Source organism: Prionailurus viverrinus, chromosome E2 (genome assembly GCF_022837055.1).
Source record: "Prionailurus viverrinus isolate Anna chromosome E2, UM_Priviv_1.0, whole genome shotgun sequence".
Taxonomy (NCBI): domain Eukaryota; kingdom Metazoa; phylum Chordata; class Mammalia; order Carnivora; family Felidae; genus Prionailurus; species Prionailurus viverrinus.
In genome coordinates this window covers 6,154,911-6,182,741 of record NC_062575.1, presented here as the reverse complement: position 1 = coordinate 6,182,741, position 27,831 = coordinate 6,154,911, and the positions used below count along the sequence as shown (strand labels likewise).

Genomic DNA, 27,831 nt, shown 5'->3' with positions numbered 1-27,831 from the left:
GAGTAGCTGTCATTTTGCGACTGGCCTGTTTCAGCGTAATGTCTTCCTGGTTCAGGCCGTAGCATGTGGGGCATGTGGCCAGAGTCCTTTTCTTTTTAAGACTATATAACATTCCATCATGTATATCTTTGTAGCACATTTCGCTTACCCATTCATCCACTGATGGACACGTGGGTTGCTTCTGCCTCTTGGCTGTTGGGATAATGACTGCAGTGATCGTGGGTGTGCATATACCTCTCCAAGGCCCTGTTTGCAATTCCTTCGTGTATATATACACGTATATATATACATACATATATATATATGGCATTGTTCTTCCATACAAAAGACACGTCTAGAAGTGCAACCCTTGTGTCTCTTGATTGTGGTGGTGCATGTAGGTGGAGAACTAAGTACACAGGTATGTGTGCATGTACACACACATACAAGTAGAAATAAAACTGAGCAAATCTAGGATCCAGGACTGTATTGAGGCCATTGTTCTGCTTGCATGACTGTGGTTTGTAAGAGGTAACCGTTGGGGGACACTGGCCAAAGAGTGCATGGTACCTCTCTGTGGTATTTCTTCCACTTTCAGGAGAATAAAATTTTTTTTTTAATTTTGTTTATTTATTTATTTATTTATTTATTTCATATGAAATTTATTGTCAAATTGGTTTATAAAATTCAGGGGCGCGTGTTCGTAGGTTCGAGCCCTGCGTCAGGTTCCGTGCTGACAGCTCAGGACCTGGAGCCTGCTTTGGATTCTGTCTCCCCCTCTGCCCCTCCCGTATGTCTCTCGAAAAACAAAATAAAACATATATATTTTTTCTTCAATTTCAAAAACAAAGCATTGCCCCCGCTGGTAAAGGCACAAGTGGAGGGGCACAGAGTTCTGTGCTTTGTTCCAAAGGAGGAACCAGAGCAGGATTAGAGGCAGACCCACAGTGCTATGTAGACCAAGGGCATGGGTGGCCCAAAGCCCAGACAGCAGGACCAGTGTAGCAGGGATGAGGAGTTGGACATTTGGTGAGAGCCAAATGTCCCAACTTGTGCTCGCTCAAAAATAAATAAACATTAAAAAAATAAGGGGTGCCTGAGTGGCTCTGTCCGTTGAGTGCCTGACTCTTGGTTTAGGCTCAGGTCATGATCTGGGTCATGATCTGGGTCATTATCTCACAGTTTGTGAGATCAAGCCCCGAGTCAGGCTCTGTGCTAACAGTGTGGGGCCTGCTTGGGATTTTCTGTCTCTCCCTCTTTCTCTGCCCCTCCCCTGCTTGGTTTCTCTCTCTCAAAAATAAATAAACTTAAAAAAAGTTTTCTAAACATTAATAAAATGAGCTTCAGCTTCCTAAAGTCAGCTTTTTCCTTAGATGCCCGAGACCATGAACCCTAATCAGAAACTTAATGTTACAGAGAATTTTCTGTTTGTTTCACAAAAACAAAACAAAACTAAACTAAACAAAAACCTTTAAGGATAACTGGAAGCTCCTATTTATTTAGCATTTTTTATGTGTCAGGTATTTTGTTGAATGCTTTACAAACATCATGTATTTTACCTCACATAAACCCTGTGAGATAGGTGCCCCTCTCCCCTCTTAAAGATGAGGACTCTAAATCTGAAGTCCGTGCTTAGAACCTGAGCTCTTTCCTGGTTCTGAGACTTGATTAGCAAGATTAAAAGTGAAGCTTCGGAGAAAAAGCAGACGCTGATAACATTGAGGGCTCAGAAAACAGGGGCACCTGAGTGACTCAGTCAGTTGAGAATCCGACTCTTTTCATTTTTAATTTTTTAATGTTTATTTATTTTTGTAAGAGAGAGAGAGAGTGAGGGAGGGAGGGAGGGAGGGAGGGGCAGATAGAGAGGGAGCCACAGAATCCGAAGCAGGCTCCCCAAGCTGTCAGCACAGAGCCCAACACCGGCTCGAACCCACAAACCGGGAGATCATGACCTGAGCCAAAGTTGGACACTCAACCGACTAAGCCACCCAGGCGCCACCATCCGACTCCTGATTTGGGCTCAAGTCATGATCTCACAGTTCGAGGGGTAGAGCCCTATGTGGGGCTGTGTGCTGACAGAGCCTGCTTGGGATTCTCTCTCTCCCTCTTTCTGTGCCCCTACCCCACTCTCTCCCTCAAAATAAATAAACATTTAAAAAAAAGGGAACGAAATTTGAAGAGTCCAAGTTCCCTACTGTGGAATTCTGTCAAGTGCATTGAGACTCTTTTTTTAATCCAAAACTCAGAGGCCTGGGAGAGGGGAAAAGCCAGCCACTGGCTGTGCTGCAATACCGATGATCCTGTCATACTTAACGCTCACGTGCTTCCCGTTAATCATCAACACTGAGAGGTGCCAGATGTCCTGAAGTTTAACATACTCCCGTGACTCCCCACTTGTGATAAACCGTAGCCAATCTGCAGTCAATTTTAATAGAAACTTCATAGATGCATTTTAACTCTGAAATTAACACATGCCCATTATAGAAAATCTAGAAGAGTGTAGAGAAGCAGAATAAAAAAAAAAAAAAATCACTGCTAATCTTTCAGGGTAATCTTAATTGTGTAATGTCTTTGCCTCTTCTTCGAAAAAGACATTATACTTCACGTACTATTTTGCAGTCAAACGTTTACTTCATACTATGAACACCATACCATTAACATACTTTCTCATTCCCTAAAGTGTTTCTGCAATGTCGTGTTCTACTTTGTGTCGAGCCACCCAGGCGCCCCATGTAATTCTTCCTGTTTGTAAGCAGTATTGAAATGAATATGCATATTATCAAACACCCCCCACCCCACCTGCTCGTCCCTGAGATACACAGATATCCCCCAGGCTGAATCTCTATATGCAACATCACATGTTTTCAAGGCTTGGGATGCATATTGACAAATTGCATTCCAGAAAGATGTTTTAGTGTCATCAGTAATGCGTGAGTATTTGTTTCTTTATGTTTGACAAACACTGACTCTTAGGTTTTCCTAATTATTTCGGCAATGTTGGAAGCAAAAAGTTACCTCGTTTAATTTTATAATGCTTGTTGCTGTTTTGTTTTCTGATTTTGTTAATTGTTGTTTTGTCCTTATTGATTTTTAACCGGCTCTTTATATATTCAAGATGGTAAACATCTGTTTTGTATGACACAACCACTTTTCCCAGTTTTCTATTTATTTTATTTATGATATTTTGGTCATACAAAAACTTGCTTTTGAGTTTTTTAATCTCTCAATAATTCACTTAATTTATATCTTTAATGCCAGTTTAGAAAGGCCTTCCCCACTCTGTCACATAAATATTCAATGGGGTTTTTTTCTCCTAATACTTTAATCCACCTGGAATTTATTAGGCTATACTTTAAATGTTTATGTATCAACCTTGATTTTTGGAGAATATCTGTTTTATAAAACACATTTTAATACTTATTTAACAAAATGACTTTAGATCTATCAACTAAAAAAAAAAAGATACTGCATTCTTTCCCCTCTCTTTCTCTGAATTTTGCTCTTGGAGACGGAGAACAACAAGTGAAAATAAAATCCTCAGTAATTTTCTCCTACAGCTTTGTTTTCGAAAGTATTAGATTTCTCATCTTTGCACAAAAATCCCCTTAACCCTTGTATGTATCCTTAATTGATCTGGTACAATTCCAATATCCATGATTTATATAAATTCTACTTGAACCAATTAAAATTTTCAGCCTGTGTCCCCTCTTGGGGTAGAGGATATTCACTAGGACTTTACCCAAGCTGCTTAAATAAAATTATTTTGAATATCTGCATATATTTCTTACACATAATTAAAATTAGTTCAAAAATTAAATAGAAAAATGCCCTCGAAGTCCAGCATGGTTGTGAGCATGCATACATAAGAAAAAAAAATATGCTCTCATTATGTTTGGTGCAAAACACACTTTAAAAGTAAAATTTCGGATCAACAAAGGAAATACTACAGTCCAAGAGGAACAAGCTTTTCAAAGAACATTTGATAACAGTATCAAGATCCTTAATTAATAATCTAGCGAGTCGGAAACTTGAATCTCCCCTTTGATCACTTTTAGAGGGAGCTATAAACACCACATCCAGTCCGTCAAGGGGGAGATGCCACACAGAGCCGTGGAAGTGAAGGCAGGGGAATGTTAACAAAAGGCTAAAAATATCTTTTCCCTGGGAACTCTCCAGGAGCTAGCCCATAATGAGATTCAACTTAGATAAGTGAATAAAGCCAAGAAAACTAACTTGAAATGCAAGTAATTGGTGTCAAAGAGAAATCTGGAATAGTGAGATAGGAAAGAAGTTTGAAGGGAGTAATGGCTGACAAGGATTAAATCGAGGTACTTCGTCCACCTTCTCAAAAGTCTCGGTAAAGGTCTGTTGGGAGCAAATGAAGGCCAAGGTCACCAAACTCTCCCCTGATCTAACAAATCTTGTTTAGAATGTCCTACGTGCCAGTAACTGTGCTACACACAGTCCTTTATCTTTTTACTCAAAACAAAAACAAAATGGAGAATGATATTCCGAACACCATTTGTTACATGCGCAAACTGACCTGGGAAGTTGAAATTACTTAATTACACTAATTGTCATGTTACCCTCTTCGCCTAGGGCAGGCTTGGTGTGCACCTGTTTGGGCTTAATAGTTAATAGTAACACCTGCCTTCATTCTAAAAATGTTAAGGTCTGACCCATACTTTCGGGGCCACAGTAGCTGCAACAAATTACTACAAATGTGCGACTCCGAACAAATGCAAATTTGTTATCACACGCTTCCATAGGTTAGAGTACAACCCGGACATCACGGAGCTAAAATCAATGTGCCAGTGGGCCGCCCTTCACTTCTGAAGTCTATGCAGGAGGACACTTGTCTTTTCTAGCATCTAGAGACTGCTCACATTCCTTGCCTGGTGGCCTCGTCCTCCGTTTTCAAAGCCAGTGATGGTTGCTCAAGTCTGTTCTCACCTTCTGGCTCAGACCTTTCCTCTCCTGCTCTCTTAAGGATGCTTGTGATCATATTGGGCCCAACCTGATAATCCAGGCTGATCTCACTGTTTTAAGGTCAGCTGGTCAGCAACTTTAATTCTGCTTTGCCATGTAAGTTAGCATAGGCACAGGTTCCAGGGAGTAGGACATAAAGATTTTCAGGAAGACTGTCATCCCACCGGCCACAGATGCTCTAAGGTAGCATATCCCCAAATCGGAAGACAGGCTTTCTGATTCAAAGTCTGGTTGTAATTTCAGTGATCACTGAGGATGTCTTCAATGGGAAAGTCTCGTTTGATCTTTGTGACATGTTGGTAGGTGGGGAGGGTGGGAGAATTGCAAACAGAAACTTGGTAAAAATATCTATCAGTGCTTTCTTTATTCAAGGCACTTATGTATAGAAGGAATACCTAGAAAACAGTGTTCTTGCCTTTCAGTTGTCTGTGATCTGACTGGGCCATGAGTATATCCCCCCCCCCCCCACACACACACACAGAATGCAGAAGTCTCTATGAGAGGAGCCTATAATAAATGAATATGATACTCTATTAATTAACTATGTAAGAAGTCAGATGCAAAACATAAGGGCAGTTTGAGTTTCATACTAACCATACAACTTAGGAATTCATTTTATCTTGTTCTCTCCTATGACAGGAAACATTATATATTTCCATAGTGGAAAATCTGGTTTTTAAAAATCTTCCAGGGGCAGCTGGGTGTCTCAGCCAGTTAAGTGTCTGACTTCAGTTCAGGTCATGATCTCATGGTTCGTGGGTTCGAGCCCCATGTCCGGCTCTGTGCTGACAGTTTGGAGCCTGGAGCCTGCTTGGGATTCTGTGTCTCCCTCTCTGTCAGCCCCTCCCTGGCTTGCTTAGGCTATCCTTTAAATGTTTATATATCAACCTTGATTTTTGGAGAATATCGTGTTTTATAAAACACATTTTAATACTTATTTAACAAAATGACTTTAGATCTATAACCTAAAAAAAAAAAAAGATACTGCATTCCATCCATTCTGTCTCTTGAAAATAAATAAATGTTAAAAAAAAATTTTTGTAATCTTCCAACATTCTCAACCTTCAGAGATCATCTATTATAAATAAACTCACAATAGCATCCTTACACAAAAATCTCTGTGGGCTTTTCTATTTCTATGGAAACCTGGAGCCCATCTACCACGCCCTTGAGGTGGGAGAATTGGCTCATGTTCACACAGGACCCTCATGTCTCTACTCTTGGATAAAGTATTTTTGCTTTAAACAGATTATGGGTGATTTGCATACCATGTTCCCTTCCCACTCTATTCACCCTGATCATTTGAGAGGCACATTTATAAGAGGGAAAATTTCTTTCTTTTCTTTTCAGAAAATCCGACGTTCTAGAAGGGAGCATGTTGTAGCTAGGCTAATAGTGTAATATTCCCCAATCTATAGTGTTTTATTTTATTTTTAAAAATTTTTTAATGTTTCTTTATTTTTTCAACGTTTATTTATTTTTGGGACAGAGAGAGACAGAGCATGAACGGGGGGAGGGGCAGAGAGAGAGGGAGACACAGAATCAGAAACAGGCTCCAGGCTCTGAGCCATCAGCCCAGAGCCCGACACGGGGCTCGAACTCACGGACCACGAGATCGTGACCTGGCTGAAGTCGGATGCTTAACCGACTGCGCCACCCAGGTGCCCCACATGTTTCTTTATTTTTAAGACAGAAGGAGACAGAGCGCCAGAGGGGGAAGGGCAGAGAGAGGGAGACAGACTTTGAAGCAGGTTCCAGGCTCTGAGCTGTCAGCACAGAGCCCGACATGGGGCTCAGACTCGTGAACCGTGAGATCATGACCTGAGCTGAAGTCGGACGCCTAACCTACTGAGCCACCTAGGTGCCCCTAAGCCTATAGTGTTTTCATAAGTATGTTCATGTTTATCAGGAAAAAATTTATAATAAGCTCATCATATCCCTAAATTCATGGATAGTTTTGCCTTGAATGAGGCAACAATGAAACATAGCAATGTAAAGCTATTTACTAGGAAGCAATTAACACAGTAAAGAAAATAAAACAAAAGCGCAAAGGAAGCCCATGAAAGACCATTTGGCAAATGAGGGCAGAGTGGAAGAAAGCATGAATTTTAGAGTCAGACCTAAGTTTGGATCCCGCTGGATCACAAACTAGCTTTTGCTTATCGACCAGTACTTAATATTTCTCTGAGTTTTGCTGCAGTGGGTGTTTCTACAGGTTGTTTTGAGCCAAATGAGACAATGCATAAAAAGCCCAGACATGCATTGGACACCACATAAACATTAGCTCCCTTCTTTAAAAGGCAAGTAACTAATTTAACGTAGTTAGGTATTATTTACCATTGTGGTTCTTATTTCATGGATTAAGACTGCACGAAGAGTCACCTGACTGACAGTCCGTGGAGTTCAGACCGACTGTCAGCTCGTACCTGCCAGGGATGGGCAGAAAGGACAGATGGCCAGAGCCGAGGCCAAACTTTGGACTCCAGTCTCTTAAAGAGGTACTGCCTCTTCATGCAATCAGTATTAAATCAGCTTTGTGCCATCAGTGTTAAATCAGGTGGCTGTTATGTGCAGACATTGGGTCTCAGCCTTGGGGATTCGCTAATGGTCAAGAACATTCATCACACCTCTGCCTTCATGGGACCAGTCAGAGAGGCAGATGTTAATTGAGTTGTCACACAAATACATATGCTATATTATGGGAAATGCCGTAAAGGAAGGGTACCATACCACGGGACTGTAAACCAGGGACAGGCTAGTTAGTCTGGAGGACTAGGGAAGGATCTTCTTTGCTAGTGATATCTGAGCTGAGATCTGAAGGATAAATAGGGTCGACCAAGGACAGCAGGTGGGAGGATCACGTGTGAAAGTACCTGTGCTGGGAAGAGCAGCGTAAATTGGGAAAACGGAAAAAAGATTTGTGTAGTTTGATAATAAGGACAAAGGGCATCTCTTAGGACATGAAATGAGTTTGGAGAACTGGGCTGGAGCCAGATGATAAAAAGACTTGTCTAAGTAAAGGAATGAGAAACTCCTGAGGGATGTCCATTATGGGGTGACATAAATTAATTAAAAATCTGAAAAGATACCCTGGAAGCCTGTATTAGTCAGTGTTCTCCAGAGAAATAAAAGAGATAAAGAGATAGATAGATAGATAGATAGATACATAGATAGATAGATAGATAGATAGATAGATAGATAGATAGATAGATAGATAGATAGATAGATATACACACATATACATACATCTTTATACAAAAGGATTTATTGTAAGCAATTGGAGGCTGAGAAGTCCCGTGACTTCTGCAAGGCTGGTTCTGCAAGCTGGTTGTGTAATTGAGTCCAAGTCGAAAGGCCTGAGATCCAGGAAAGTCCAATGTGCTGATTGCAGTTCGGGCCTGAAAGCCTGAGAAGGAGGAACACCTGGGCCACAATGACCAGTACTGGGCTCTTGAATGTGACTAACACAATGAAAGAACTAGATTTTTTTAAATTTTATTTATCTTTATTAATTTAAATTTAAATAGCCATATGTGGCTAGTGGCTTCCAAATTGGACAATGTAGGTTTGTTTTTTAATTTTTAATTTTTTTTTTTGAGAGAGAGGGAGAGAGGGAGAGAGAGAGAGAGAGAGAGAGAGAGAGAGGGAGAGAGAATGGATGGGGGAGGGGCAGAGAGAGGGAGACACAGAATCTGAGGCAGGCTCCAGGCTCCCAGCTGTCAGCACAGAGCCCGACGTGGGATTCGAACTCGTGTACTGTGAGATCATGACCTGATCCAAAGTCGGACGCTGACTGAGCCACCCAGGCCCCCCTAGACAGTGTCGTTTTAATATGTGACCCTGTTCTATGCCTTCATGTTGCTTCTCTCTAACTGAAATTACTTTACTCCTGTGTTTTACATTGCCTATTACCTGTCTCTTTCATGCCGGAATATCTTGTTGACTGCTAGATTTGTAACACTCAGGGTAGGGACTGACATATATTCATATCTCAATGAACTTTCTGTTAAATTGACTTTCAAATTAATAAATGCCCCTTAAGAGCACTTTGCTATTTTTGAATGCTGTTCCAACGCACTTAGCTTCTAATGATCTTGCTTTCCACTGAAAAATCCAGAAATCAAACTCTGGGTAGTATGGTAACACAAAATGCTATCAGGTTGTGTGCTGACATTGTTGGTTTTATCAGATTCAGCTGGACGTTTCGTAGTCACCCTAATCAGTTATATCTCCTTAGTTTCTATGTGTCTTTCCCTTATGTTGAGATGGATCTGGAGTCTACCCTCCCAGTTCCAACATTTTGCACACTTGGGGAAATGTGGATTCTGTTCCTCTAGCCTACTTGTGGCTTCCGACACTGCCCAAAGCTTGTTCAACAGGGAAGTGTTGGAGAGGGTCATCGAGAGTTCATGAACCAGGTCGTGACCTCCGGTTGACCCGGAAGCCGGATTCAGGCAATCGATCAGAGAGGTTCCTCACGCCTTCCCCGTCCTTGGAAGATAAGGTCTGCCCACCATTCCCACAGTGGGAGCTGTTTTCAAGGATGCAGGTTTGAGAGAGCGATGTGTTGCTGGGCCAATGGATGGTACACTTGATTGAGCCCTGCGAAGGCCTCTGTGTAAACTTTCGGAATTCTGGGGGGCGGTGCAGAGATCTCCCTGTCTTGCAGCTGCCTAAGATAAGCTCCGTAAGTAAGCTCCCTTGCTTGTTAACGTTGCCACCTACCCATCAGGGACCCTCGGTCTCTCCCTGCCCTACGTGTACAAACCAGCAAGAAACTTAGGGTTCAGATCCCAGATATTTGTTGTCTTTAGACATAGGGGTTTTGGTTGAGTAAAAGTCAAGTCTTTGGCTATTCTGGGAGGACAAAAGGTCAGGCCGTCCTTATTACACAAAATTGCCCCAAGGTTTTGTTTGCTTTCCTTGGTTTAGTAGAATTTGCATAGCGTGTTAAAAAAAAAAAAGCATCAAAGTATGGTTCATTCTCTGTGAGCTCTCTTTTGTGTGCAGATGTGAAAAGCCTCTGCCCATTTATTTGCTAGTGAAAGGATGAATACTACAGAAAAAAGTGAAAAAGAATATTCTGCTCAAGCTTACCTGGGTTCGTTTTTTTTGCTTATCACCTTCAAATTCTGTGCACAGACGTACGTTACACATGCATGATGACCATGGACTTTTGCGTGTTCACGCACAATATTCTAAGGGGTCAACAAGGTTAAATCATGATTTTAGCCAATGGCTGTATTCTCTTATGTCGTAAAAACATTCATTCAACCAGTCCCCCCTGCTTGGGCATTTAGCGGACGCCAGTGGTGATTCATTGTCCTAATCATGAAATAACACTACAGTGAATGTGTTCCTACGCGTAAGTGCCTCCAAACTCAAACCCACCCGGAAGTGGTATCCAGATGGAACAAAGCGTGGGAGCCCTTAATAGCTTTTGTGGAATTTTCCCACATTTCTTTCGAAAGGATGATCGCCGTTTGAAGCACCATCCGGTGGGGTACAACCGTGCTGATTTGTAACAGAAGTGTTTCTCTTCTCCTTTCCTAATTCGGGCTTGTTTTGACAATAGTGCCGATAACGATACGCGTAGCAACAATGGCAGCGGCTAATATTCCTGGGGTATATCATGGGAGAGCATTAGAGTAGGTGCTTTAAAAACATTGTGGGTAATGGTTAAAAATATAAACCCTGGAGGCTGACTTCATGAAGTCAGATCCAGATTCTACCACTGAACCTCTAATTTGCTTCCATTCCCTGCTTGCCAATGATTCACAGGCTTACTAGGAAGACCAGATGAGTCTATCGAGTAGTAAGCCCAGTAAAGCACTGGATAATGTTGATTCTTATTCCTAATTGTGGGTGGTTTTATTAACATCATTTCACAGGTGACAAAATGAGAGAGTAGGGGTATGGCTCAAGGCCACCTGGCTCGCGAAAAGTGGGGCTTGTTGTACCCGCAGAAGCCCTTTCCCCAAGGTTTGCGACTGCGGGGAAATACTCAGCCTCGTCCAGCACAGGGACCAGCACTGACATCCCGGGAGAAGTTAGTGTTGCCGCCGAGTTAGACCAAGGCAGAATCAGGCACAGAAAAGGAGAGCATAAGGTCACTGTAACTCCCTGGAGATGCCATGATGTAACTCCTTGTTTCCAAGATCAACAATAAAGCTGGGGTTTGGGAGGGGGGGCGATTATTTTCTTCAACCTTGCAAACTGAAGGTAGTTCTGTATGGAAGTGTTTTGTGGGATTGTGAAATACCGCCTCGATTACAGGGGCCCTGTGGGCAGCAATCCCGAGGTCTTGTTCGGAACCCGTGCAAATGCCTTCCTTGCCTTGGGAAGGCCCTCTCTAAATATTTACTGACCCGAATTTCTGCTAAACATTGTCATAAACACTTTCAGTTATTTCTTAATGTACTCTGTTCATAACTGCTTAGTCAATTATTTTTATTAGCATAACGTTCCTTTTAAGCATAATGATGTTGGGGAAAAAAACAGAAACATTGTAAGCACATTTTCTCAGCTATGGCTGATTGTGAGTGTTTTCTCTCTTTTCTTTTTCTTTTTTGGACTTCCTTTGCAGATTTGATGAATTAATTGTGAACTTCCCAGGGGGGAACCTAATATGAACTGAAATTTGTCGTTTATTCTATAATGTTGCGGTTCTATTCTAGTTCCAGTGACTATCCATTGAGACCGAAGCTTGAATATTGCCAAGGGCTCCTAAAATTGCTGGCATAACCTACTTTCTCCAGAGAACCTGACTTCAATTTTCATAATGAATTAACGCCTTCTCTCTCCCCCAATTTCTTTGCTCCAATAGCTCTTTGTGGAGACCACTGATGTCAGTGGCAAAACTCTCGAGGGGCCGGTTCCTCTGGAAGTCATCGTGATTGACCAGAATGACAACAGACCGATCTTTCGGGAGGGCCCCTACATTGGCCATGTCATGGAAGGATCACCGACAGGTATGTTACATTGGTTTCCATTAGCATACTGGCTTGGGAAGTGGGATACTATATGTGACCTTGGGATGCTAGAGACTATTTTCTTCCTGCTCCGCCTTGTGATATACATCAGCACTGCCCGGTTATTTCCCTGGGTGGAAGCAAGCCCTGGAAATCTGGAACTCAGAACATGCCTGGGGTGTTGCAGGCTGTGAAAATCTCTCTCCTCGTCTCTGAAAGCGACCTTCCAAGGATCTTGCAATGCTGTGTGAATAGATCTAGCTCACCCTTGTGACGGCCCAAGGTTGAACTCTGTGGGATGGCAGGCCTTTGAAGAAAATTAAGGTCCCCACCCCAGGCTCCTCAGTCATTCCTTTTCGTAATTGTCTTATTATTAATAAGAACCATTTTGGAAAAAACAGGTACGACTTTTTTTTTTTTTTTCCCCTCCTTTTCCTTACACAAGGTGCATGGAGAAACCTTGTGGCCTCAGTCACAGGGCCAAAGGCAAGACATTTTATTTCTCTCTGGAAATACAGACACCTACGTTATGGAAATCACAGGGTTACTACAGAGCTCCTGTTATCTTTTTTCCACACTTAACCTTCCAGGGAAGGTGTTAGAATTTAGAGCTCCGTTTTTTTGGCACAAGAGATACGAATAAATGCATTCTGTGACCAGCAGCAGAAGTCACTGCTGAGTAGGATGCTTGAGAAAGTCGAGAGCAAAGTCGAAAAGCCCCTGTTACGAGACTAGACTTTGATTGTAAGTCTTAAAATTCACCAGAATGAGTACATACCATATGAAGACTGTGTCTGTGGCTGTGTCTGGATGGTGCCCCTAGAAGTGATTCAGTGGGGCAGACAGGAAACAAGAGCCCCAGCACTGCTTCCTCGGGTTCTGTTTTTCCCCTTCACTGACTTGATGGGATGTTATCAGTAACTGGTAGACCGAGGAGGCTCTGCAAGCGTCGTCATGGTAACCTGCCTAGACTACCCCTGAGTCATTGTATGCAAGGCGCCTAAACCTGTCTCCCCAGCTCTGGGCACTTTATCTGCTCCCCAGGGGCAGGAGCCGAGCTCCCCTCCTGCGACTTGAATGCAGTCTATAAAAAGGAGCTAGAGGGCATTTGGGGGAGCCCACGAGGCAGGAGGGTAATAACAGGCCTGGAACGATGGTGGAGGTGGGTCAGATCATTTTCAGGCAGACCTTTGCAGTAACACCTCTCCTCTTCTCTTCTTTTTTTGTTGTGTATTTATTGATTGATTTTTAAGAGAGAGAGAGAGATCCCAAGCAGGCTCTGCACTGTCAGCACAGAGCCCAACGCAGGGCTCGATCTCACAAACCATGAGATCATGACCAAAACCTAAACGAAGAGCCTGACGCTTAACCGCCTGAGCCACCCAGACACCCTCGTAGGCTCCTTTTAATGGAAGGGTGGCCTCTTGTAACAGAGAGCCTGGGATTTGGGTTTAACGTTCACAGATCTCTTAAGCTGATGTGCAGGTCGAGTTAAGGGAACTGATAGGGAAAGCTGTTAAAGAGGTTAGAGTTTGAGCAGAGCAGGAAAATGATTCCCAGTTTCCGTCTGTGAGCGACTGGAATTTGAGCCGGTCCTGGAAAGTGTTCTAAATGTAAATGACAGCGCTTCTGTCGGAGGCGGCTGTGCGCGTGTGCGTGTCTTTGTATATTATGTGTGTATATGATTAGACGCCGTCCAATTTTCCTCCCGCTGTGCCCTTCCTTAAAGTTTCAGGAAGAATTTCAAGTTTTATTTCTTTATATACATGTCATAGTTTCAAAGAAAAATGGAATCTTTTACGTACACTGAATTTCTTAAAGCACAAAGCAATTTGGTTAGGATGGACGGATCTCCAAGCAAAACATAAAGCACTTCCAACCTCTACTACTGTTTGGGATTATCCTCTAAAAACACATAAAGACTCGGAGGTCTATGTGACTTCTTCCAGCTGTGCAGAATTTGGCCTGAATCATTGTTTTTCTTTACCAGCCCCCTCTGGGTTTGACTAGAAAGCAGGAGTTGAAATAGAGTCAGTCAAATTTGGGGGTCAAGAATGGGGAGACGTGGTGGAAAACTTCGAGAGGAAAAATCCTTTAGATGGCTCAGCACCTCCCAAGAGAGCTCAGGCAGGATGGCCCCTAAAGCCCCCCTGAGTACGGTGGGAATCTGGGAAAGGAACCACTTACAGGTTCTGACCATGAACCCTGACAGGCTGTAGAGATGCTGGCCTGTCTGATTTCAGTAATGCCCTGCCCCTTTGTGCTTGGTGGAATCCTGTGTGTCGTAGACCCCATGGCAGATGGGTTGTACAGAAGGGGACGCTGACCCTGGAATGAGTTGAGTGACTTTGCCGTAGTCACATAAATGATAGATGGGAGCCAGTGTCGGGGCTCAGTCTGTCTCCCCGACCTTCAAACCATGAGCTCTTTCAAGTGTCCCGCAAACCTCATGGTGAGAACGGCCATCACACTGTCATAGCATTGGGTTGAGCACTTACTGTGCCCCCTTAGGGCATTCTAGCAGTTCCTCCACTACCCCGTTTTCTACCCTGAGGGGTGGATACCACTCTCGCCATAACACATCTGAAAAAAATGAATCTCAGGTCCAAAGTCATATGGCTGGCTGGTGAGCCAGAATCTGTGTCTCTGGCCTGAAACACGGGCTCTTTCCCGCGTATGACTTGGACGTGACCCCTCCCCACCCCCCACCCCCGTCCCTCACATTCTTGACCATGAGCCCTTTGCAGTCCCAGCAGGGGGGAGGTATTTGCTCTATCAGAGGAACTGATATAGCTCCCGATGGAAAGTAACGAGCTCTTCTGACCAAACATGGACCTCACGGAATCCCTTTTGGTGTAACGTGTGCTCTTACTCAGTCTCTAGGGTTAAACCGTGCTGCCCGTGGGCCATGTTGTCACTCAGGTTGCTTTCTTCTGAGTTCAGGTCATCGGGGCCAGCTTCGTGGGGTGTGACCGGCACGGCCTCAGGGCCCCACGCTCAGGCTCTGCTGTCACCACCTTAAAATCATTAGTAGGTGTTGGACAAGGGTCCCCTTTGCATTTTCCTTTTGTACCCAGCCCCTCCCCCCAAAATTGTGTCACTGGTCCTGAGCATGGCCCTGTGGCCCAGAGCTCATGGGATATTCCCCCCAGCTCCTTAGCCAGGTGAGACCTTGGGCAGCTTCCTGAACCTTCTAGAAGCCTCCGTCACCTTGTCTGTAGATGGGGTGGGTGCATAATAAATAATACCTACCCTAGAGAAGCGTGTGCACTGATAAAATGGGACACTGTGCTTCACTCAGCGCTTGCAACATAACAAATGGGTAAGAAATGCTAGAGTATCGTTAATGCTGCGATGATTCTTATTATTCCTGCAGCGTACCCTTTAGGGAAGGTAAGGCAAAGAGACATGCAGTTTGTGTGAAGGAACATTCATCTCCCAACAAACCAAGCATCATTTTCATGTTCCAGTGTACCTGGATATGCCATCGACACCAATCTGTCATGGAGGAAGGTCACCCATATTTATCTGGGTGTGCAGACAGGAGACCATTTCCAACTGCTCAGCACTAAACTCCAGGGTATTGTTTTGGGGAATCAGTACTGGATGAGGAAAGATCATCAGAAAATAATGGTCTTTGAACTTCGCAAATTATGAGCTATTCCTTTCGTGGAGCCACAAGGCATTGATTTATGGGACCCAAGCCCGGGCCTGGCTGTTCTGTGGGGCCAGCCAGAGCTCTGCGCGAGCCTGGTTTTCTGAATGCCCAGGGCATGCCAAGATCTCGTGAGTGGGGATAGAGGGCTGGGACCCTTGAAGTTCCTGGAGGGCACACTTGCCAGGGCCCCCAGTGCCTAGTGGTACCAACTCTCCTCTGTTTTGCCACCAGTAGTGTTCTGGGCACCTTTGAGAAGAGCCAACCACGAGACCCTGAGATGAGGATTGAGGGCTTGGGGTTGACCTGAGGTGCAGGACAGCAGGGGAGGAGTGTTCCAGGTAAGGGAAGTTGGCCAACTCGAGGTGCCCCCTGAAGCCAGCTACCAGGGTGGGCAATTGTGATCTTGAACCTTTAGGTTGGGGGGCCCTGTAAAATGCATAAAACACACACATTAGAGTCATTCCCACCCAGGGGCCCGGTTAGTACGCATCCCCACACGCCCATCAGATATTGGTCACAAACTATACCCAGAGGGACTTTAATTCCCAGGCCCCTTTGGCCACTCATGAACGTGGGCAAACCAGGTTCCAGAAGCTCAGGGGCAGCCTTCCAACCAACAAGATACGGGAGCTGGCTGTTGGGCTGGCCTCAGCTATGTTCTTCCCTCCATGCTTTCGGCCACCCTGAACATGCCCAGTGAGTGGGGGCGGCCCGGAGAACGGCACCCACCCCTGGCCAGATGGATCGGCTTTGAGGGATGTCGGGGGAGGGAGGTAATGGGAAGAATTCGCTTAGTCCCTAAAAGACACGACCAAGGAGGACAAATGATGTTGACCTTTCTCTTTAATTAGGGGTCAGGGCCTGGAGGTGCGTGTTCTGACTCCTGAGAGAAAACTGGGGCTGAGATGTGTCCTCCTGGCAGTTGAAGAAGCGTAGAGATTAGCAGCTACATCCCCCTCTGACTTGTGAGAGCGCCAGTGCCCTTGCCCGCCCTGGGGCTTCCTCTCCTCCCTCTTTCGTTGCTTTTCTTGCCATCCAGTATTGTTACTGAGCACCTACTGTGTGCCAGCATCATTCTTAGCTCTGAGGGTACAGCTGCAGACCCATCAGGCGCTGCTCTTTCCCTCCGGGTTGGCACAGCCAGGTAGGGGGCCTGGCTACAAGTACGAACTGAAACGTGGGAAGCTCCGTGGATGCTTATTCCAGAGGGGCGCAGGCCAGCCTCCCCGAAGAGGGCTTTGTCGGTTATTTTTCCTCTGGGGTCCACCTGAGTTTCTGTTATTTGAGGCTCAGTTACCTTTATTTAAATCTTGTGTAATGTTCATTTTTGAGAGAAGGAGACAGAGACAGAGTGTGAGCGGGGCAGGGGCAGAGCGAAAGGGAGACACAGAATCCGAAGCAGCCTCCAGGCTCTGAGCTGTCAGCACAGAGCCCGACACGGGGCTCGAACTCATGAACTGAGAGATCATGACCCGAGCTGTAGTTGGACACTGAACCGACGGAGCCACCCAGGCGCCCCTCAGTTACTTTTATTTTTTAAAAATCCAGGGGCTCCGTCGGTTAAGCGTCCCACTCTTGATTTTTGTCTCAGGTCGTGATCTCGTGGTTTGTGGCATCGAGCCCCACAGCGGGCTCTGTGCTGATGGTACGGAGCCTGCTCAGGATTCTCTTTCTCTCTCTCACTCTCTGCCCCTCCCCTGTTCTTTCTCACACACTCCCTTTCTCTAAAATAAATAAACTACAAAAAGAATTTTGGGGGCGCCTGGGTGGCGCAGTCGGTTAAGCGTCCGACTTCAGCCAGGTCACGATCTCGCGGTCTGTGAGTTCGAGCCCCGCGTCGGGCTCTGGGCTGATGGCTCAGGGCCTGGAGCCTATTTCCGATTCTGTGTCTCCCTCTCTCTCTGCCCCTCCCCTGTTCATGCTCTGTCTCTCTCTGTCCCAAAAATAAATAAACGTTGAAAAAAAATTTTAAAAAAAAAAAAAAGAATTTTGTTTGAAACCTAACTGTGACAGACATGAGGAAAAACATCTCATCAATTGGCCTTTGGAGCAGATGTCTGTCCTGAGAGCTCCGCTCCGCTCGACAGTTGGTGTTTCCCAAACAGCTTGGGCTACAGCAAGGTGGTTTTGATATCTGATAGTGGGTATCTGAGACCTGGCTCAGTGCAAATCCTCAGCTTGTCGGTATGAGCTGGTGGTAAAGCCCCTTCTGGCCCCCTGTTCATATGCCATAGTGAGTGCCATGTGGCTTCTCTGTCCGCCAAACTGTCATGTTGTCCTTCATTGGTATTTTCGGACTTTCACTTGGTGAGTTCTCCCAGCCTTAACTACCCCAGCCAATCCTATGGGCTCTGGAATATTGGGCTTGTGACTATTTGGATTTTTTGCTTGTTTTCTTAAGGCAATGTGTTTCTTTAAAAAAACAAAACAAAGCAATTCAGCTTTTGTTCAGCATTTTTTTTTAAGTAAAAAAGTCCAGTCACCCTCAAATCTCACCATCCAGAGAACAGCACAGCTTCCATGTTGGTGAGCATAGTTCCAGGGCTCTGTCTGGGCATGTCTACACACAGGGATGCTCGACACAATTTTGTAGAAACGGAGCCGTGCGTTCCTCTCTGTAACCCACTTTCTTCCCTCCACAGGGTCCTATGGACTTCTTCGTAAATCAATAAATGTCAGGCTGCGTCGTTGTTTTAAACAGCCACTGTCTGGATCTGCCATCATCTAGTTAACCATTCTCTATTGATTTAAGTTCCTCCACTCTTCCATGCTGATAATCAGATCTTCGGGAGAGAACGTGTCTCTTCCTCTGCGCATGACAATTCTCGAGGATAACCCATTGAAGTGGGATGGACAGGATAGAGGATGTGCTCGTGACGTTTGGGTGTATGTTAGGGTGGTGCTTCTAATCACAGGATCATCTCTGTATCTTGGCCAAGCTCATGCATGAGGGTGCAACGCTAGTCTTTCCTTTTGCATTTGAACATGCTGGTGGGCATTTTTGTTTATTTGCTTTTCTGGATTATACCCAACATCTCCAAGCTTCAGTGGTCACTTCATTGGCTCTATCAGTAGGTCCTGAGCTACTCTGCTCTAGAACCCTCCCTGGTTTCTGTGTTCAAGGAAGAGGACTAAAATTGTGGATCCTGTTCTCTCTCCTGGAGCTGCCATTGGAGTCTTAGCTGAGGGAAGGTTCCCGGAAAAGATGTCATTAATGTGCTGCAGTGTCGTTCAGATGGCATCAGGCAGCCCTTGAATTATGGCACAGATCACTCTGGTGCAGTTGACCGTAAAACAAAATTTATGAGTTATATAATCCAATCGGAGACATCTTCCCAAAGGGCAGCTTCTAGAAATAAAGTGTATCAAAAGAGTTGAGTTATCTGAACCTTGCTAGCTACTCAAGAAACTGAATCCTGTCAAGTTGCTCCTAACCATGTCTGGGGAGCCCTGGTGATCTCTTACAGGGGCTCCAAACCAAGCCCATCAACAACCTCGTTGCAGCCACTAAGTTTTCCCTCCTTTATGCCCGGGCCCCTCTCTGATGGACACCACTGCACATATTAGACCCAGTGCTGCGGGTCCGCTGGAGCCTTCAGGATACCGTAAGGCCATGTGAGACACAGGAGAATGCCTGGACCCCTTCATTCTGTCACAAGCATACCCAACCACTAACATTGTGTGTCTCATCTTTAATGTGGGCAACTTTGAAAACCACTCTTTGCATTTTTATTCCTAGCCCTCTCTCCACCTAATTTCCTGTATGAGTCCATGGGGTTGGAGACCAGTTCAAGAGGCAGACCCCGCTTTGTTTCTTGAGTCACAATTCTCTCTAATAAGGAAGGCTTTGCTTTGTTCCTGGCCACCCTTGGGTGTCTGTCTCCCCACTTCCAGCCCCCCATACTCCATCTCCTTCACATCAGATCTGCACACTCTAGGCACTGAGGATAACCTGGCAAACTGGAGGGATCTGGCTTCCCTGGCCATGGCGCTCGTATCCTCGTAAAAACAAACACTCGCCAGTCATGCCCCACTGATTCATTGGATGTACTTCCGACTTGAGCTGGGAGTCCTCCTCACCCCACTCTACATTTGAGAGAGACCTATGACATCAGTGATGCAAAATACAATTACAAATTTAATTAATAAAGAAATAATACTTGGAAGGGAAGGGAGGAGAAAGAAGCCTCAATAGCTTCAGAAACTTAGGGATCATTCCACGACCTTGAGCAAGAATAAATCTGACCAGAGTTTTTGGCCAAAATGAAAATTGGGTGAAAGTTGAGAACTGCAAAATAAAAATGAGAGTGTCTTTGAGTTTTTATGGCAAAGACCGTGGGGAACACCACAGCCTTGAAATCCAACCCTCATACCGAAGGATTCGCTCAGAATAGCCCAGGACTTTTTAGTGCTACAGATGAGTAAAGCCGAGGAACACATCCACAAGCGCATTAAACAGTTACAATTTCAGAGAAGCTCTTTCTTCAGAGTCATTCCTGCTGACGATTTTCTTCAGCTAAACCATTCAACAAGTATTTATTGGGCAGCTTCTATGAATCAGATATGGTCTAGGTGCTAGTGATAGAGTAGTGGCCAAGAATATTCAGGATTCTATCTTGAGACATTTGCATTTTACTGGGAAGAGAAGAGTAATTAACAAGGAGACCAAGAAGATCATTTAAGTAATTTGGATAAAAAAAAAAAAAAGACAAGATGAGGTGATAGAATGAAGGTGAGGTCAAGCAAGGACTCTCTCACGAGACAACATTTGACCTGAGACCACTGAAAACAAAAGAGCCCACCATGTAAAGGTATCGACCCGGCATGTTCCAGGCAGAGGGATCAGAAAGTAGAAAGGTCTGAGGCAGGAAGGACAGATGGAGGGACAGAAAAGAGACCAGTATGGTGGAAGAATGTCAGCAAGAAAACTGGCAGTTGAGTTCAAGGAGATAGGGAAGCATGAGATCAGAACACAAGTCACCAACCTTGGGCCATGAGCCAAAGCTGTCCTGCTGCCTGTTTTGTTTTTTTAATAAAACTTTATTGGAACACAACTGTGCCCATTTGTTTCAGCCTTTGACTATGGCTGTTTTCATGAGCTGCTGTTAGACTTGAAAAGTTGAGACACAGATGATATGTCCCACAAAGTCAAATAAATAATCAGAGAGAATCCCAAGCAGGCTCTGCACTGTCAGTACAGAGCCCGACATGGGCTGAATCCCACAAACTGCTGAGATCATGACTTGAGCTGAAATCAAGAGTTAGATACTTAATGGGCTGAGCCACCCAGGCACCCCAGGTATATTTTAAAAAATGGAACATATTCAAAATATTTTAAGGAGCTCCTGGGTGGCTCAGTCGGTTAAACGTCCACCTTTGGCTCAGGTCATAATTTCATGGTTCGTGAGTTTGAGCCCCTCATCGGGCTCTCTGCTGTCAGTGCAAAGCCAGCTTCGGACCCTCTGTCCCCCTCTCTCTTCCCCTACCCTTCCCCCTCAAAAAAATAAACATTTAAAAAAATAAATACAATATTTTTACATATTTTAAAACATATAATTTTTTTACTTCGACCTTTACAGGAAAGGTTTATAGAACCCTGGATTGGAGCTCCATAAGTTTTGGTTATATTTTAAATTTAGTGGTGGTTTAAGGAGGACAGTGGCAAAAATATGATTTTACTGTTACAAGAGGACCTGAGCTAGTCCATGTAGAACAAGCCGTCAGTCAACCAGGAGTATTTCAGCATTCCAGACTCGAGGGCACAGTGGCCTGGATGGGGTGGGCACAGTAGAGGTGGAGAGGTCACGTAAGATTTTGTGGTGAGCCCATGATGGATGGGGGAATGCTAAATATTGATTCATTTTATGGTACTGGATTACTATAACTGATGCCATCTATGCATTGAGGAATTATGGTATTAGTATAAACCTTAATAGGTTGATAAATTTTCTGAAAGTACGAACTAGATTTTACCTTCAGTGTTCTTTCTAAAGCGTAAGCTCAAGACCAGGGGGACCAGATTATCTTCTCTTTCTCCCTTTCCCTCACTTAGCAGAGTTCCAGACACACAGTAGCCACTCATGTACATTTCATGCAATGAACAAATAGCCCCAAATGGCGGAAAGTGTGAGTCACTACAAGCTTCCCTTTTTATTTGATTTCTAAATAAACATTGTCTTTATTGGCAATTTCTTCATTACTCCAACAAATATTTCTGGAGTGCCTGTTAGGTATGAGAATATGCTGCTGCTCAGGAAGCGTGACGTTGGAACGGGGGGTGCACGGAACAAACACAGACCCTGACTCCATAGAGTCTGCAGACCCCCGCACAGGAGAAAAAGGCAGGAGCCCCTGGGAGCATCTCCTTAGGAATGAGGGAGGGAGATGGTCCCTGCCCCTGGTTAAGGAAGCAGTGCAAGCCGCCAGGGTAATTTTTCTAGCACTGGATACTGGTCTAGGTTCTGCACTTGTCTCTGGATGAAATCCTCCCAGTCCTTTTTCAACTGAGGAAGCAGAAGTTCAGGGAGGTTAGGTTTCCTTCCCCAAAGTCACACAGCCAATGGGTGATGAAGCTGGGGTTCAAATTCAGACTAACTCCTGTGCCCTTTGGTCTTCTCTCTGTCTGCAACACCCACTGTCCTTTAACTACGTCATCCATGGAAAGGTTAAGATCATTTCAAATCTGCCGCCCTGAGCCTAGAGAATATTTCCTTACATGCATATGTGAGTATATATCTGTGTGCATTCACACGTGTGTAGAGGGGTGTGTGTGTGCGTGTGTGTGTGTGTGTGTGTGTGTGTGTGTGTGTGTGTGTAGATGAAGGAGAAAGAGGGAAGAAGGAAAGTGGTTTTATTAAAGCCTCGCTGGTCAGGTAACTCAGAGCAACCCTTAGTTACTGGCGGGAGCCTCCTCAAACAGAGCCAGATCCCCCCCCTAGTGGTAGTTTCGGGGAGGCTCAGGGAGGACTCTCCAAAGATTCATAAGGCATGCGAGACCATCAGTCAAGATAGTCTACAAATGTCAGTTAGAAAAGATTTATAATCAGCAGAGAGCTTGATAAACCAGCTTTTACTGCAGCACCATTGTGCTAAGAACACCGTCCCTTCCAAGGGCAGAGGGCAGAATGCTGTTTCCATCCGTCTGTACAAATAACTTGTGAATCCCTTCACCTTAATACATGGACAGTAGACTAAGAGAAGCCCTGAGTAATTTATGTATAGAACCACCTCCCTTCATAAGTAAATGGAATAGATTTAATATTCTGAGCTCCATGGGAAGAGGGCGTATAAAATCCCTTTCAAGTATATGTTTTATAAAATATAGGTCATGAATTGAGTTTTCCAGTATCAAAGAAAAAAATTTTAATAGACTCACAGCTTTCTCGCTGTAATTATGGCTGCATATTTTTTTTCAAGCCAAGCATAGTACCCAAAGCTATTTTATTATTCAGAAGACTGGCTCTTTTCAAAGATTGCTCACAAGTTTGGTTTGGGGGATTTTCAGTGTTTTCCTCTTGTTCTGGATTTCTGCTTGTGTTCAGCATGTCGCAGTTTGTATCCACTGTGTTTGTGGTTGGAAGGGGTTGCTAACCCAGAGACCGTCTCAGTGGGGAGGACAGGGCAGGGCTCCTGACTCTGTGGTTGGCCTCTGTGTCTTTGAGAAAGGTCTCTATCCAGATTGATGGAAGGTCTGTCCCCTGGGCCATCAAAGCTAGACTCAATGAGCTGCTGGCCATCTGTCCCTCTGCGTTTCTTCCCACTTCTGTGATCTTGCCCCCTCTCCTGCTAAGGAGATTCTGTGCATGTCGGCTCACACTAGGGTTTTCAGCCAGGGTTAGAGGTGAGGACTTGCACAGTAACTTACGTACAGGAAATTAAGTTACCTAGGTGCTTCCTGTGTGTGATGCACCATTCAAGAATGGCTGGTTGGATTTCTACCAGTTTGGGAAAGTGCCTTTGACATGTTTTAACTTGAAATGTCGACCCATCCACTTAAAAGAGATAATCCAAGAGACCTAGGCTATTGCTGAGACACGTCATGTGGATTCAGACACTACAGAGCAGTGATTCACCTGCAGATGACTTACCTTCTTCCCAGCCCCCAGACACTTTGGGTCACCCCACTAAGGGAGGGGAGAGCGCCACTGGCATCTAGTGGGTAGAGGCCAGGGATGCTGCTGAAAGTAGTGCACAGGACAAGCCCCCCAGTGAAGGATTATTTGGCTCAAGAGGTCGGCACTCCCAAGGTTAAGAAAACCCACCCAGAGGAGGAAATGAAGAGTTTGGGTTGTGCATTGCACATCTGGAATCTGGAGGAGCATGGACATTGGCTAGTGCCTCTCTGTGGTGAGTCTCAGGGTGAGCTCTGGCCGGCCTGTTCCTCTGAGGACGGTCCAGTAGCATGTAGCTGTGGGTAGCGGTGAGCACTGCGTGAGTGGGAGCTGGGATGAGGCCCTATGCCAAGGGATTCCTGTGCATGGTCTCCCTGACTCACCATAAGTATCCTACACACAGACACGTGATCATCTCCATGTTTCCAGGGAGGACACTGAAGCTTAGGGAGGTTGGAAAACAATTTTCCCAGGAGAGCGGAGCCCTCTCCCTCAATACCCATTCTTCTCTCCATTAGTAATGAACCCCAACATACGACAGCATCATTGTGTCTGCGTGAAAACCATATTGCGGCTAGGTGTGGCCGTGTGGTAGAGTACCAGCCAGCGAGCTACAAGCACGGCATTTTGTCACGTTCCCGGGGTGAGTTGGGGGCCACAGGAGCTGGGAAGATTGCCCGTTTGTCCTGGCCGGAATGAAGTCTTGGGGGCTAGACCTCAGGCAGGCGCTGTGTTTCATAAGGTGGCTTTGAGGGTGGAAACTGTGTCCTAAGAAGGTGGTGAAAGACAGACAGGGACAGGATTCTGTTGCCCGTGGAATGTTACACCAGCCCCGGACTGCCTCTCTCCAGAAGTGTCTTACGTGAGACAGTAATGAACTTCTGTCTCATTGAGCTCACTGTTATGTTGGCTCCTCTGCGCTCGTCACCAAATCTAATAACAGCTGACATACTCAGCGTCAGTCCACGAGTAAGAATTAGAGCCAAGACAATTGGACTCCGAGTCATGCTTTTCAACTGCTGTGCTGCCCGAAACATTCAAACCCTCTTACTCCTCTGTGTTTCATACCACCTGCCTCTGTATGGTAGTCAGAAAATTGAGCCTTTATTGGAGCAAAAATTGTCTTTGTCTCCTCCATGATCTTAGAGTTCTTTCCAGAAAGCATTCTGAGGTCTCTGTCCTTAGGTATTCTTTATTAGATTAAAAACATACCCAGTGCCCCATGATGAAAACTTCCTTAGCATAGCGGTTTTCATTTTCTCTTGTCACAGTCATTTCAGATCAGAGTCCGGCCCCGATTGTCCGAAAATGCTCCAATAACGCGCATCATCATGTGGCTGCCATTTACATCAGTGTCCACATCCCAAGGACTAGGGAGGAAGGGGAAAGATACAGGGAATGTTAAGAGGGCTCTAGAAGGTTTTCACAGAATATTAATTTTGGGGCTTGTCAGGGAGTCAACTGGAAATGCATCTTCAGGATGTGCCTGTCAGTTCATCGGGGAGATCGATATGTTCTAACAAGAGTGCAGCCCAGGGGTCGAGACCACTGACTCCCGTGTCCAAAAGGTCTGGTTTTCAGTTATGTTTCCACGGCTAATTGAGAGCCCTTGAACACAGCGTCTTACCTCTCTGAGCTTTGCATAACTCCTCTGCAGAAGGGGGATAATGGTAATGCCCCCAAAGGGTAGCAGATATCAAGCCCGGAGCACCACGCCGAACAAAATAAATACTACATGTGCCATAAACATTAGCGGCTGCCAGACGCCTTTTCCCCCCAGTGGTAGGGCACAGTGCCGCTGCTAGCATCTTGCAAGGGAAGGAAGAAGTCTGCCCAGCAGCAAAGCTGGGTTCCAATCCTGGCCCTTCCTTTTATCAGCTTTGCGAATTCGAGCATCTCTTTCTTCCTTTTGCATTGGCGATAGTCCACGGTGGCAGCATTCTGTATGAGTTGGAATTAGGCAGATGCAATATGGAAAATATTTGTAAAGTCTCACTTGGGCACACGTCTAGAAACATTTCTGTCATCCCCAAAGGAAGCCCTGTACTTATCAGAACTCATTCCCTACTTCCTCCCCAAATTGCCCAGTCCCAGGAGACCACGGGTCTACCCGTTGGCTCCTTTGATTTGCCCGTTCTGGACATTTCACATAAATGGGATCCCACAGGAGGTGGTATGTTGTGACTGGTTTCTTTCCCATGGCGCCATGTTTCTATGATGCTGGGTCGAATGCAACACGGGTCAGTTTTTCATTTCTTCTTGTTGCCAAAGACAGGGTTCGCTCCTTAAATCTGCCTTCGCCACACTCGGTGCTGCCTCAGCTGGTAAAGAGGAAGACATAACATTCTTTGTCAAGAGTACTCTTGGATTATGCGCATTTTCAATTATTTGACATAGTCAAGAACATGGCCCTTACATAAAGTATACCTGAGCTCTACTTACAAGAATTAAATGAGACAATATATGGAAGTTGTTGGTAGCAAGGCCCAATACATGGTGGCCCCTCAGGAAATAGTCCCTCCCTGTGTTGGGTGGGTTGTCTTATAACACACCTCCTTGTCATCCACTTTAGTGTTTGTCACCCTAAGGAATCCCCGTCAGTAACGATTCCAACTGATTAAGTAGAAGAATTATATGTGTTTTCTAAGGAGTTTGCTCACCAGGTATCCCAAAAATGTCTTTTGGAAAAAAAAAATCCAATGTGCACTATTTTGTCAAGTTTCTGGAAACCTACCAAAGGTTCAAGTTAGATATTCCCTCATAAATTTCCACCGGTATCCATATATTCATAAAGTATATCTGACACCTTTACTTTCGTCAACCCAAGTATATTCCCATTTTAACAGCGTCACTGTTGGGTGTATGAGCTTTAATGAAAGACAGCCTTTGAAAACGACCATTGTAGGGTCTTTTCTGACTTACTTCAGCAAGGTTTAGAAGTAAAAGACACTCATTCATCCTCGATCCTTTACCCTTGACCTGGGCTGTTAGGCACCACATCAAGCAGACATCTCCGCTACTCCAACGAGCCATCACAGCTTGCCTCATAGGTGACAGACATCAGAATGGGTACTTCCGGATGCGTCTTTCTATTTCCTCCTCTCAGTGATGCCGATTATCATCATGTCCGTGTTTCAGATGAGGAAGCTTAAGCTCAGAGAGGTTGACAACACATACTCAGAGGAGAAACTGGAAGTCTGGATCTGTCTGATCTCAAAGCTCATCTCCCTCTAAAGAGGCTGCGTTTCCTTTGTCTTGGTATGAGTTAATTACTTCTTAGTATTCCTGCTTATCCTCCACAGAAAGACTTTTTTACCCTGATTCAGTGGTCTCTGAAACAGCATTCAGGGCTGTTTCCTGGCCAAGGCTTTGCATCTCAATTCGAAATGTTTATTTTATTGCTTATTTTATTTGCATCTCAATTCGAAATGTTTAACAGGCAAGCAATGAAAAGTGCAGTGTGGCTTCAGCTTAAGAGTTCGCAATCTGAAGAGCAAGTCTAGGTCATGGCTGTCCGTGGGGATGACACCTTATAGCACGAGACAGTCCAGCTGTGCCTGGTCCTAATTACAAGTTAAGGAGTAAGGTCAAGTTACATCACAAAAGGGCAAACACCCCACCCGAGAGAAAAATTTCTAGAGTTAGGAAAACCGTAACCAGGGATCTAGGGATGAAATTCATCTTGTAATGTATCAGCAAGGAATGCTTTCTGCTGCAGGTAACAAAAAGGCAATTAATGTGGCTTAAACATCTCAGGTTGATTTTTTCTCACATTTCCAGAGGCTGAGAGGTGGGTGGCTGCTTCTGTCGCTTCACCGATTTGACAGACTCTCTGTGAGTCTCTGGCCTTTCTCTTGTGGCTGTGAGACTTGTCACAGCTCTAAAATCACAGCTATGTCTAAAGGAAGAAGAAAAGGGGGGCAGGAGACATGTCTATCCCTCTTCATTAGAGATGCAAAGTCTTTACCAAAGTAGTCTTTTCTTAACTCCCCAGAGCGGAACTCTGGCAATCATGTGATTACCCCTGGCTGCAAGAAAAACCATGTGTAAACCAATATTTACATATGTGTATGTGCACATGTATACGTGTGTGTATGCACGCATGTGTGTTCACCAACATGGT

General features: G+C 44.9%; 1 protein-coding gene across 4 annotated transcripts in view; it reads left to right on the top strand.

Annotated features, from left to right (window-relative positions):
* The window catches only part of CDH13 (cadherin 13), a 1,034,896-nt gene that overhangs the window by 633,694 nt on the left and 373,371 nt on the right, over positions 1 to 27,831 (top strand). For all 4 annotated transcript variants that reach the window (XM_047836387.1, XM_047836388.1, XM_047836389.1 and 1 more), the window contains one exon: positions 11,795 to 11,939. In XM_047836387.1, the coding sequence (XP_047692343.1) occupies positions 11,795 to 11,939 (145 nt within the window). The remainder of the gene's footprint in view (positions 1 to 11,794; positions 11,940 to 27,831) is intronic.